We start from the raw sequence: 13,775 nt of genomic DNA on the forward strand, positions 1-13,775 counted from the left end.
AGAGTTTGGGACCAGCTTGGGCGACATAGTGAGACCCTGTCTCCATACACAAACAAAAACGAGTAAATAAAGGTAGTCTTTCTAAGGAATAAAAGCAAAGACATAATCAAACTGTTCAAACTGTTGTCACATTTTCATGTTGCGAGGGAATTCTTAAGTTGAATAAAGAAGAATAGTACTATATTTTAGTGATGTTTAGAGATTGAATAGGTGAAATATTTGGTGGATGAAAGCATAATTTCTGAAGCACATTTTTGTCAGAAAAGAAAAGCATAAAGAGGGTACTAGTATTATTTGACATCATTCATTAATAAGAGGAATACAAAATAATAGCAGTACCTTATGTTGGAAGATTTAAAATGTTTCAGAATTACTTTAAAAGACTGTTTTTCAAACTAGGAAAATTACTGATATTAAAGTGTTATGACATTGAACTATTTGTGAATGAAATAGAAAGATGTCTGGGATTTGTTTCAAAATAATTAAGAAAAGTGGAGGCAGTAGAAATAAGGCTGTCCACGAGTTGATAATTGTGTGATGAGGTACATGCAGCATTACTGCCATTTATTTATTTATTTTTGAAAAATTTCATTATACAAAATTTAAATATGTTATTATGTAATAAAGAATACTGTTTCCTAATAATGGATCATTACTACTAGGCTGGCTGAATATTGGGCTCATGATGATACTGAATAATTCAGAATGATACCCATGTGAAACAAGATGATCTTTTTTGTTTTTTTTTGTTATTTCAAATTTTTATTCCACATTGTGTTTTAAAATTATTTTTCCATGTTGTGGAAGCCTCCTAGTTGGCTAAGCCAAAGCATCACATAATAAAGGAAAGGGATACAACGTTGATTTATGTCATCATTGTTCTTGAAGAAAAAAATAGTTGGCCCAGATGTCATGATTTGAAGAATGTCTTTTTTTTTTTTTCTAATCTGACCAATGGTAGCACATCACATAGTTTGAAGAATGTCTTGTAAGTAACACCGAGTTGTAAAAACTGATAATACTGTCTTATTTTAGATACTGCATTTCTGATGATTTCATGATTTGAATTTGACTCATAAGGTTTAGAAAAAAGCAAACTTCATAGAATTGTTTGTCTTCTAAGGCAGTGGTCTCCAACCTTTTTGGGACCAGGGACCGGTTTCGTGGAAGACAGTTTTTCCACAGACCCAGCAGGGTAGGGATGGTTTTGGGATGATTCAAGTCCATAACATTTATTTTGCACTTTATTTGTGTTATTATTACACTGTAGTATATAATGAAATACAACTCACCATAATGTAGAATCAGTGGGAGTCCTGTGCTTGTTTTCCTGCAACTAGATGATCCCCTCTGGGGGTGATGGGAGACAGTGACAGAACATCAGGCATTAGATTCTCGTAAGGAACATGCAATCTGTCTCTTGCATGTGCAGTTCACAGTAGGTTTCGCACTCCTATGAGAATCTAATTCTGCCACTGATCTGACAGGAGGCGGAGCTCAGGTGATAATGGGTGTGATGGAGAGTAGCTGTAAATACAGATGAAGATTTGCTTGCTTGCCCACCACTCACCTCCAGCTGTTCAGCCCTGTTCCTAACAGGCCACCGAATGGTAGTGATCTGTGGGCCAAGTGTTGAGGACTTTGTTCTAAGGGATATGAAAGAGAACTATTGGGCTGATTGTGGTGGCTCATACCTGTAATCCGAGCACTTTGGGAGTTCAAGGTGGGTGGATCACTTGAGGCCGGAGTCGAGACCAGCCTGGCAAACATAGTGAAACTCTGTCTCTACCAAAAATACAGAAATTAGCTGGGCGTGGTGTCATGTGCCTGTAATCCCAGCTACTCCAGAGGCTGAGGCAGGAGAATTGCTTGAACCAGGAAGCAGAGGTTGTAGTGAAGCCAAGATTGCGCCACTGCACTCCAGCCTGGGTGACAGAGTAAGACTGTCTCAGAAAAGAAAAAGAGAAGTATCTTCAGAACTGTTTCCTTCCCTTCCTTCCTCTCTCCGGTTCTTTCCTGGGCACTCAAAAGTCTCTTATCTATGTGCTACTTCCTCTAGGCAATATCATCACATTTATGGACTCAAACCTTTCAGTCTGAAACTCTACTATTGTAGACCCTTCAGGACAAATATCTTCAGGACATCTCCTTTTTGAACTTCCGAGGTATTTTCATTTTTGGTTTGGGTTTCTTTCTATGTAAAGGAATCATTTCTAAAGCTACAGAATCTTCTGAGATCTGATATGAACCTTGTTCTCAGAGGCATCATCCTTGTATCAGCCAAGCTCAAAATGTCAGGCTCATCTTTGACCCCTCCTTCTTAATCTTTTCTGTTCATTTGGTCCCATCAGTTCCTCCTTTAAAATGACTATCATAGATGTCCCTTCTTTTCTCCTATCTTATTACCCCTCTGTCATGAAGAATTGGAAGAGCTGGTCTTAGCTCTGCCTCTAGCTGCTGGCCTAGTTTCTTCATCACTGAAGTGAAGAGATTATACAGGATTGTCTTAGATCCCTTTCAGAGCTAACATTCTGTTCTACTAATCCAAGTTTTCACCTGCTCACACTTATATCGCAGTAACTTCCTAATTATTTTTCATTCCTTTAATTTTAGTCCTCTCTAATAAGATTAACCCTCATATGTAATTTACATTGCTTTTAGGATAAAATTTTAGGTTTCCAGGTCTTCATTTAGGTCATGTCATCATTTCTGTGGTTAATAGTGTGGTCTTTTGGCTGGGCGCAGTGACTCAGGCCTATAATCCCAGCACTTTGGGAGGCCAAGGTGGGCGGATCACCAGGTCAGGAGTTCGAGACCAACCTGGCCAATATGGTGAAACCCCATCTCTACTAAAAATACAAAAAATAGTTGGGTGTGGTGGTGCACGCCTATAGTCCCAGCTACTTGGGAGGCTGAGGCAGAAGAATTGCTTGAACCCAGGAGGCAGAGGTTGCAGTGAGCTGAGATCATGCCACTGCACTCTAGCCTAGGCAACAGAGCAAGACTCCGTCTCAAAAAAAAAAAACAAAACCAAAAACGTGGTCATTCATACGATGAGGCAGAGTGGAAACTTCAAACATCTTCAGAGTCATCTTCTTCACACAGAATCAAGTGGTTACTAAATTCTGTCAGTTCTGACTCAAATGTGTTTTGGACCTATTATTTCTTCTCCTCTGCTGCTAATCTAGTCCTTCATCTTCTCTTATCTGGACATTTGACTCAACCTACCAAATGTTTACTCTGCCACCTGTTTTTATCTGTAGTTATTATTGTTATCTTTCCGAGCAAAGATCTGTTAACCTCTGTTCCAAAAACCTTTGACTCTACACTGTTTACGTATCAAACACAAGCTTCTTTGTAGATCATGTGGTCTCTTTCCTTACTTTTCTAACCTCATCTCTTGCCCTAGTCATAATGCACCTAGCTTTCTATTTATACTGGATACCAGCTGTTTCTTCAGTATACTTCTGTTGTTTTTCTTATGCCATACTTCTACCTGGAATTCTCTAAACCTTTTTATCCCTCCTCTACGTGGGGAACTCCTCCCTCAAAGGCATGGCTTATTGGGATTACCCTTTTTTTTTTTTTTTTTTTGAGACGGAGTCTTGCTCTGTCGCCCAGGCTGGAGTGCAGTGGCCGGATCTCGGCTCACTGCAAGCTCCGCCTCCCGGGTTTACACCATTCTCCTGCCTCAGCCTCCCAAGTAGCTGGGACTACAGGCGCCCGCCACCTCACCCAGCTAGTTTTTTATATTTTTTAGTACAGACGGGGTTTCACCGTATTAGCCAGGATGGTCTCGATTTCCTGACCTCGTGATCCACCTGTCTCGGCCTCCCAAAGTGCTAGGATTACAGGCTTGAGCCACCGCGCCCGGCCGGAATTACCTTTCTTAAAGCTCTGAATGAATTAGTGGTTGCATTCTCTCTGCACTTATTATGCATATCTTTTGTAGGTGTGGAGCACATCAGGTTACTTGTATATTTTCTGGTCACCCAGAATCTCTTTCCATGTGGATTGTGAACTTCCTGATATTTGTCTCTAATTTGTTTATCCCAAGAGTTGGCAATATTGAGATATATAATATAAACCCTGTAGTTGTTAGTTGGTATAAAATAATAAGGCTTTTCTGTTTTTATTAGAAACAAAGGAAAAGGATTTTTATTCTGTTATTTTGAATACTTTAAAATTTTCCTTCAATCTTGCCTCATTTTGGTTTTTCTTATCTTTCTTTAAAAGATGCCTCTTCTAAATTTTTTGTCTACTTTGGGATCAACGTGGCCCATGACTGGTCTGTACATCCAGCAGTATTATTGATAGGAGTCAAAGAACCTTGGGCCAGTCTAATTGTGACTACAACAAATGGAACTTTGGTTTAACTCTGTGTTTTTGCGTGTAGGCTACTGAATTGTGCTTTACCTTGCTACAGTTGAGTGTGGGCTGGTCGCCAAGTTTGGATGTTGTTGAAAGGTGTAAGATTATCTTTTTCATTAAAACAGGTCCTAATATTTCATTTAAGAGATGTTCCTGCTGGGCTTGCTTCTCTAGACTTGAGAAATTCTTCCCTGAATTACATTTGAATTCTACCACTGAGCTTGATTTTCTGTATAGGAGTAAACTTTCATTTTAAGGTAATGATTTCTATATTTTTGCACAGATATGTGCTTTTTATATTTTCTACTCTCTATAGAATTGTTTGCATCAAGAATTTTCCAGAGCCAGGAGGGCACAGTGGTACAGGCCTGTAATCCCAGAACTTTGGGAGGCCGAGATGGGCAGATCACTTGAGTTCAAGAGTTTGAGACCAGCCTGGCCAATATGGCGAAACCCCATCTTTACAAAAAATACAAAAATTACCTGGGTGTGTGGTGTGTGCCTGCAGTCCCAGCTACTTGCGAGGGTGAAGTGGGAGGATCACCTGAGCCCATGAAGTCGACACTGCAGTGAGCCCAGATCATGCTACTGTACTTCAGCCTGGGGGACACAGTTGTCTCAAAAAAAGAAAAAAAATAAAAAAGGAACATAGTGTCTCAGATGGAAGACCTAATAGAATCAGTCTCTGTCAAATATATTTGTTCTGTTACATAATGTTCACATCAAACAATTGGTTTTCATTGTGACTGCTGAGAGTGAAGTTTTCATGGTGTTGCTACACGTTATTGACGTATAGAAGAAACATCTTGATATTTAAAAATTCTATATAGCATTTATCCATGTTTATAGTACAAATATATGTATTTTTAATTCTTCTGGATGCATTTAGTAAATTCCTCTGATTAATTTCAATATGCAGTTGCTCTAATCATACTATCTAATATATATGAAAATGTAGAAAACAGTTTCTCTGAAGGCTTTGGAATTGTTTTGTCTATCTTTATGTTATTTAGAAATAAAAGTAATTTGGAAATGAAATAGTTTTAAGGAGGAACTAAGCTGCCTCTAAAAGCCAGATTATCATAGCAGTATAGGCTAGGCAGGTTCACCTGCTTTTCAGCCTTTTCATGTAAAAGAAAAAATTGTTCTTTTATGATATTTAATATTACATGTGCCTGAAACATCTAAGGTGTGAGGTATGAATTCCTGTACTTGGAGGAACTCCTGGAGAGGAGCACTCACATGGGATGAGAGCAGTAAAGCTTCTCTGTCTCATGTGCCTGATCATTGAAATATTTCTAGACGTTGTATTAAAGGATGCATATTTAGTCTTCAGACTAAGGTATTGGCATATGCCCAAAGATTGGCATTCACGTAGTACAGTGCCAAGGAGTCCCATATGCCCTCTGGGACCTTGCAGCTTCTTCATATGGTGAACCTCAGAGATTCCACATCATCACTTACCATCTGACAGTTAGTTTACAAAGATAAAAAGTAATGATATATGTACTTTCTTTCATTCTCAATTTAAATGTTGCAAATAAATCTTAAAATTGCAAATGTTTGAGTATTTTATTAATTTAACAGATGGAAGTTATATTTAAACTTATTAAGTGAAATAATTGCTGGGTTTGTTACCTTGTTCCTGTCCATATAATTTAGAGTAAAAGGCCTGTGCTCAGTCTCTTCTGTTCAAGCTTTCAAATTCCTTTGACAGACTGGATGTGAAATTCAAAAGCCATTAATTTGATGTGTTAATTTTGCACTTTTTGACTTACTGCAAAGATCTTATAGTTTCCATAGCAACTATAACCTATCCAGATTGTGTAATATTCTTTACAGTATTAAAATAAAACTATGCAATTACATGAGCTTCTGGACTGCTTTGTCTAGGGGAACTGAGGATTGAAATATTTCTGTTGAAAAAATTATAGTTGCATGTGAAAATTTTTCAGAAAGCTTTTATAATTTTGCTTAAAGAATACATCAAACTTAAATATTTAGCAATAGATATCTGATAGATAATTTAATTATTAAATGTATAAAATTTACATTGTAAGCATTGCATTGAGCTTCTCAGGCACATGTGCTCTCACTCATGTACCCACAAATACATTTAAGGCACAGAAGGAACACTTGGCTTTGATTACATTCAATCACCTGCAGTTTGTGCTTCTTAGTGGCTTCTGAGTGGTCTGAAAAGTCTAGTTTTATGTTTGGACAAAAAACAGGATGGAGAAAAAGGAAAAAAATGATCATTTAAGCTTTCCTTATTTTTGACTTTGCTCTTTAAAACATGCCTGAGCTGTCACTTTGAAACTAAAGATTGTTTTAGTAGGTATTTTCAGAGTATCAATTTATTTTGGTTTTTTTCTTTTTACCCCAATTCTAATTTAAAAGGCAGTATAATATTAGCACTAAAGTTAGTCGACATAACTTCCTTCATCTTAATGTTTAACTGTTTTTAATTTTTTGTATTGCCTTCAACATATTTGTAGATGTATATTTTTATATATTACAATTTGCGTATTTTCTCAGTAGCATATGGTACACATTTTCCATGTTTCTAATGACCTTCTAGCCATCATTTAAAAAATTGTATCATAGTCCATCTTGTTGAAATACCTAGTATGTTTTGTTTGTCAAAATACTGTTTAATTATTTCCTGAATGCTATCTGTTGGAAGAAAAATGGATATAATTTTCAAAATGATTGTGAGGGAAAGTAACCATAACTCAATTATTTGCTTATAGATGATTGTAAAAATCTTCAAAAGGGATGTAAAATGGTGTTTTAAAATGCGGATTTTGAATAACATCCTAAACTGCTCTATCTGCAGGTCAACACAGAATGGGGAAAATGAGGAATAGCTAAGTAGACAGATATGACACTACTTTGGCGCTATATTTGACAAAAACGTCATGACATGGTGGTACTTTGCTGAGGCTGTAATATGATCAAAAGACAAAACTTGAAAGGCATGGATTTAACTCCTCTTACAAGAACAACTCACAATATGAACTATAGTTATGACATTCAGCGGGGACCTTTGTGTGGCTGGTTCTGATTTCAGCACTCTTGAGAATGCTTACTGTACTTACTGTATTATACTAGCTGCTCATCTCATACTATTAATATTTTAACAGAATGTTTCACTGGTTTTTGAACTGCTGTATTCTCTTGGTTAAGCAGCTTAGTAACTATTGGGATTTCCCAGAATTCCTAATACTATGTGCATTGTTTGAAAAATCCACTTTAGGTACTGGATTTCTCCTAGTGTTCCTGAGAATGACATATTGGTGGCTAGAGCTTTGAAGTCTTTAAAAGACTTTTGATTGAGGTCTCTCTCAAAGGCTTTTTGATTGAGGTCCTCAGGCTTTTGAATGTCCCCATCCTGAGTAAGATACAGTGTGTTTCAGTGGGTTATCAATTCCTATAAATGCTTCTTATACTATGAAATTACTTTAAATGAATCTGGGAGTTTATGTCTGTCAGTTTTTTTGTAGCGAATGTCTGTAACAGAATGCTTTATGTAGACTCCAGATAATTAAGACAGGAGTGGAATTATCTTGCAATATGTTTGAGTTTATATTTATGCTTGTTTACTCTTTGAAACTAGTGCTGTGTTTAGTATCCTGTTCTGTTTCAATTTTGAGTTTTGTGTTTTGGCTCTGTCTGATGTTTTCATTGTGACATGAATTTCTTTTGGTATTTCATACTTCTGTAGTTGAAATATTATCAAAAATAATAAGCAATGCATGGCATAGTGAGAGTGTTTACATATCACTGAGAAATTAAGTGCGTTTCCATTGTTTTTGTAGTTATAATTTTGAATCTGAAAGTGATATATGGAAAAATAATGTTTTTTTGTTTATGTGCAGAAAAGATGAAAAGGAATATGCATTGAAGCAAATTGAAGGCACAGGAATATCCATGTCGGCTTGCAGAGAGATTGCAGTAAGTGGATACAAATATAGTTGTTTATTATTGATATTGGGTGATGATTTATTTTAATATAAAAGAGTTTCATTAATATATATAGTGAATGTTTATTTTACATATGTTTAAGAGTATTTTATGTAGAATGAGAAAATCTGCATAAACTTTTTATTTTATTTTTAAATTTTGAGACAGGATCTTATTTTGTTGCCCAGGCTGGAGTGCCCAGGCTGGATCACAGCTTACTACAGCCTGGACCTCCCAGGCTCAAGCAATCTTCCTGCCTTAGCCTCCCAAGTAGCTGGGACTACAGGCGTGTGCCACCACACCTGGCTAATTTTTAAATTTTTTTGTAGAGAAGAGGTCTCCTTGTGTTACCTAAGTTGGTCTCAAACTTCTGGGCTCAAATGATCCTCTCTCCTTGGCCTCCCAAAGTGCTGGAATTAAAGGCGTGCGCCACCACACCTAGCCCATAAAGTTTTTAGTTAACTTGAAAGTCATCTTTGAATATCCTCTTAATGACATTTAAGATTTGTGATCTCAGTAATACTGAACAAAATGATTTAATTTATTAAAATTGTGATGGAATTTTAATTAGTAATTTAATTAATGTCTATTTTTCTGTAGCTTTAGGACTGATAAGATCTTTATAGAGTAAGGGGTCATACTATTAAATCTTATTCATTTTAAATACTATTTCTGAAATATATAATATAGTGAAATTTTATTAGTCACCCCGAAAATAAGACCATTATAATAATAGGATAATCCCTTAAAGAAAATAGTTCCTTGTTTTAGTCTTTATGTATCATACTAGTACATTTAAGAAATGATTGTCCACAAGAGTACCAAACATTTAATGAGTGTTTACTAGGTACCAGGCTTACTAAGTGCTTTCAAGTAATTTTCACAACAGTCTGTGAAATAAAATTTTAATATCCCCATTTTACAGATCAGAAAACAGAGGCAAAACTATAATTATAGCTCAGAAGGCTTACTATTATATTACCTTATTTTAGTTCTTCAGTAAAGGTTGCTAATTAGGGCTTTACCATAATATCACATCTATTAGAGATGTTTGTCTCTAAATTGTTAGATATTTATTTAAATAATTGTTACTTAATAATTGTTAAATACTTATATTGTACATATCCATTAGGAATTTCTGTCTCCAATTTAACAACTATTACATATATTGCCCAGAGTTCCATGTTTCTGCTTCACCTGCATGGAAACACTCCTTCATCGCTTTTAGTCATAAGAAATGTGGTGCAAAGAACACATGGAGTGGGAAATCTCTATACCTGGATGTCTGTCTGCCTTAGTAGCTAAGTAGTGATGAGTTCCAGTTTCATCTGTTAAATAAGGGAACTCTTAGGTCTCTTCTAATCATACCTTCCTTAATTCTAGAATGGGAGCCTCTCCCCAGACTGTGCGTACTTCAAGGGGCAGACCTTGTCTTTTTATCTTTAGTTCCTATCATAGTGTCTGACACAGCAAGTGTGCCATAAATGTTTCTTGAATAATTAAATGAATGAACAGAATAAAAAAATTCTACCAGTGGTCCACAATTCTAAATTTGTTACTTTTATTTTTAATTTTTTTTTTAGAGACAGGGTCTTGCTCTGCCACCCAGGCTAGAGTGCAGTGGCTTAATCATAGCTCACAGTAACCTTGAACCCCTGGCCTCAAGCAATCCTGCCTTGGCCTCCCAAAGTGTGGGATTGCAGGTGTGAGCCACCATGCTTGGCCCTATGTTTGCTTTAGGATGCACATTATTTGAAAAAATTCTAATTTGGTGATTTTCCATTGATTATAAAGTGGTAGTTGTGGCTGGGCACGGTGGCTTACACTTATAATCCCAGCACTTTGGGAGGCAGAGGGGGTGGATCACCTGAGGTCAGGAGTTCAACACCAGCCTGACCAATATGGCGAAACCCTATCTCTACTAAAAATACAAAAATTAACCGGGTGTGGTAGCATATGTCTGTAGTCCTAGTTACTTGGGAGGCTGAGACAGGAGAATTGCTTGAACCTGGGGGGCAGAGATTGCAGTGAGCTGAGATTGTGCCACTGCACTATAGTCTGGGTGACAAAGCAAGACTGTCTCAAAAAAAAAAAAAAAAAGTTTGAAGGAGGTATTATTTGTAATGTTTTACCAGATAAGCATTTGGTAAGTGATTTTTCACATTTTAAAATCCTCACATGTTATCATATCAACCAATATAAATATTATTGGTGTGCGATTTTTCTGTGTTAGAGTACTGTAATGCAGCACAACATTTTCAGCCCTGCCTTCCATGAATTAATTGGGTAAATAGCTGAAATTTTAGGTATTGATTAATAGGAAATGATAACCTAATTATAAATGTCCTTTTTGAAACAGAGACTTCTATGTGCCAAGGAATCCATGGGCATGTATATCTTTATATAAATTTGGAATGTGATGGAGAAACTTAACTCTTAAAATCTGTTACAGCCTTCGTTCTTTTTTTTTTTTAATTTTTTTTTTAGGGAGACAGAATCTTGCCTTGTCACCCAGGCTGGGTTGCAGTGGCACAATCTTGGCTCAGTGCAATTTCTGCCTTCTGGGTTCAAATGATTCTCCTGCCTCAGCCTCCCAAATAACTGAGATTACAGGCATGCACCACCATGCCCAGCTAATTTTTTGTATTTTTAGTAGAGACAGGGTTCCACCAAGTTGGCCAGGCTGGTCTTGAACACTTGACCTCAAGTGGTCCACCCACCACAACCTCCCAAAGTGCTGCAGTTACAGGCATGAGTCACCACTCTCAGCCATAGCCTTCATATTCTTATTGAGACTTTGCCTAATAGAACTTTAGAAAGTGTGCAGTTTCTAGATTGAATAGCATTTTATGAGTACCGTAAATACTTAACCCCAACATGATAGGGATTTTCACAACAAGTTCAGCATGGATGGTATTTCATAGTGACTATGCATATATATCTTATACATTAAGCCCACTAACACAGTTTTTTAATTATTGTTTTATGTATTTGTCCTTTACATCATATTGAAGAAAAGAGTTACAGACAAAAATACATTTATGCTTTCTTTTCTCTTTGCCTATGTCATTATTTTTCCTGGTGTTATTAATTTTTTGTGTGGATTTGAGCTACTGTATAGAGTCCTTTCATTTTAGCTGAAAGCCTCCTGTTAGTATTTTTTGTATATCCGGTATACTAGCAATAAATTATTTCAGTTTTTGTGTCTGGGAATGTTACAATTCTTTTTCTGTTTTTACCCAGCTCTCCTTGATTTTTGCAATGTTAGTGTTGTTGGATGTAGAATTCTTGGTTGATAGTCTTTTTCTTTCACACTTTGACTGTGTCATCTCTGCATTCTGTCCTCCGTGGTTTCTGATGAGAAATCAATTGTTAATCTTGAGAATCCCTTGTATATGAAGAGGGGTTTTTTTTTTTCCTCTTGTTGATTTCAAGATTCTGTTTTTGTCTTTGGCTTTGACAGTTTGACTATGATGTGTCTTGGTGTGGATCTCTGAGTTATCTTACTTGGAGTTTGTTGAGCTCCTTGGATGTGTAGATTAATGTTTTTCATCAAATTTGAGAAGTTTTCAGCCATCATTTCTTTTTTTTTTTAATTTAATTTATTTTATTTTGTTTTGTTTGAGACAGGATCTCACTCTGTTGCCCAGGCTGGTGTGCAGTGGCATAATCATGCTTACTGCAGCCTTGACCTGCTGGGCTTAATCAGTCTTACCACTTCAGCCACCCAAGTAGCTGGGACTACAGGTATACACCATCATGCTCAGCTAATTTTTTAAAAAAATTTTTTGTGAAGATGAGGTCTCACTACGTTGCCTAGGCTGGTCTCAAACTTCTAAGCTCAAGTGATCCTCCTGCCTCAGCCTCCCAAAGTGCTAAGATTACAGGCGTGAGCCACTGCACCCCACCACAGTCATCATTTCTTCACATAATTTCTCTTTCCTTTCCTTTCTCTCTCTCCTATTGCAGCTCTCATTATACATGTGTATAGGCTTCATGGTGTCCCATGGATCTCTCTCCAAGGCTCTGTTCATTTTTCATCATTCTTTTTGTCAGTCAGACTGGATACTCTTATTGTCTGTCTTTAAGTTTGCTGATTGTTTCTTCTGTTGTTGAGCCCCTCTGGTGAAATTTTCATTTTAGTTATTATTTGTTTAGTTTTCCTGGTGGTGGAAGGACAGAGTATGTAAGGGAATCGAGAGTCAGAGAGGTTAAGAGGGACTGATAGATTGGGGAGAATGGAGGCAACACCATAAAGAGTAGATAGGGCTTGTTCTCTGTCATCTTCCTTCTATATACCATTATATTACCTAATACCTAGTATTTTCTAGTTCATATAGGCACACATAGCTGAGAGGATTTTAAAGCAGAAATAATTAGGAATGAACATTTCACTTATTACTTTAAAATGTGAGACTGTGATTGCAGAATAACTCTTGAGGATATAGTGGGATGCTGGGAAAATAAGTTAAAGAGCTTGTAATCATGGAATAAACTTGGAAGAAGTACAAGTGTACAGAAAGGAAAAAAGTTTAAGAATGAAATGTGTTATTACCTCAAGTCTCACTAAAAAAGAATGTCGTGTCACGTTTTAATTTCATTTGAACCTTACTGACCAAAGGCTCATTATAACCTCATACCTTTGTACAGTGCTTTACACTTTACATTATATCACAACAGGGGGGTAATTCTGGGTGATTAAAATACCAGGATCATGTGAACATCAGCATTTTTAGCCTGGGATTACAGGGAAGTTCTAATATAAAGTCTATTACATTTGTAGCCCCTGTGATCTTAAGGTTGGTAGGTTGAAAACGTGGTAAATACTATTAATTCAGATCCTATTCATTTGTTTTGCAATTATGATATTAAAATATGTTTGTCATAAAATTAGCAGACAATATAGAAAAAGGCTGGTAAAAGCACCTGTTACGCCAGCACTCAGAAGTAATCATTTTTTTTGTATATTCTTCTAGACTTTTTTCTTTGCAAAAATACACAGAATTTTCCCCCCACAAGAGCAGAGTCCATTAATTTTCGTGAAATATAATTTAATCTGGAATAATACAAATGTAAATTTCAAATTTATTAATCATTCTGGGTTTTGTAGGATATAAAGATTATAAGATTATTACCCTGGAGTCTAGGTGTGGTGGCCCCCACCTGTGATCCCAGCACTTTGGAAGGCTGAGGTGGGATGATTGCTTGAGGCCAAGAGTTTGAGATCAGTCTGGACAACATTGTGAGACCCTGTCTCATTAATAATAATAATAATAATAATTAGCTGGGCATAGTGGCACTCACCTGTAGTCCTAGCTGCTTGGGAGGCTGAGGTGGGAGGATTGCTTGAGTCCAGGAGTTAGAGGTTACAGTGAGTTACGATTGCACCACTACACTCCAGCCTGAGTGACAGAGCGAGACCCCCATCTCAAAAAAAA

General features: G+C 36.7%; 1 protein-coding gene across 5 annotated transcripts in view; it reads left to right on the forward strand.

Moving 5' to 3' along the window:
* Positions 1 to 13,775, forward strand: part of CDK19 (cyclin-dependent kinase 19) — a 225,971-nt gene that overhangs the window by 73,250 nt on the left and 138,946 nt on the right. For all 5 annotated transcript variants that reach the window (XM_011952789.1, XM_011952788.1, XM_011952786.1 and 2 more), the window contains one exon: positions 8,253 to 8,328. In XM_011952789.1, the coding sequence (XP_011808179.1) occupies positions 8,305 to 8,328 (24 nt within the window). In that variant the 5' untranslated portion in view covers positions 8,253 to 8,304. The remainder of the gene's footprint in view (positions 1 to 8,252; positions 8,329 to 13,775) is intronic.

This window comes from Colobus angolensis, unplaced genomic scaffold, assembly GCF_000951035.1.
Source record: "Colobus angolensis palliatus isolate OR3802 unplaced genomic scaffold, Cang.pa_1.0 Scaffold35, whole genome shotgun sequence".
NCBI classification, from domain to species: domain Eukaryota; kingdom Metazoa; phylum Chordata; class Mammalia; order Primates; family Cercopithecidae; genus Colobus; species Colobus angolensis.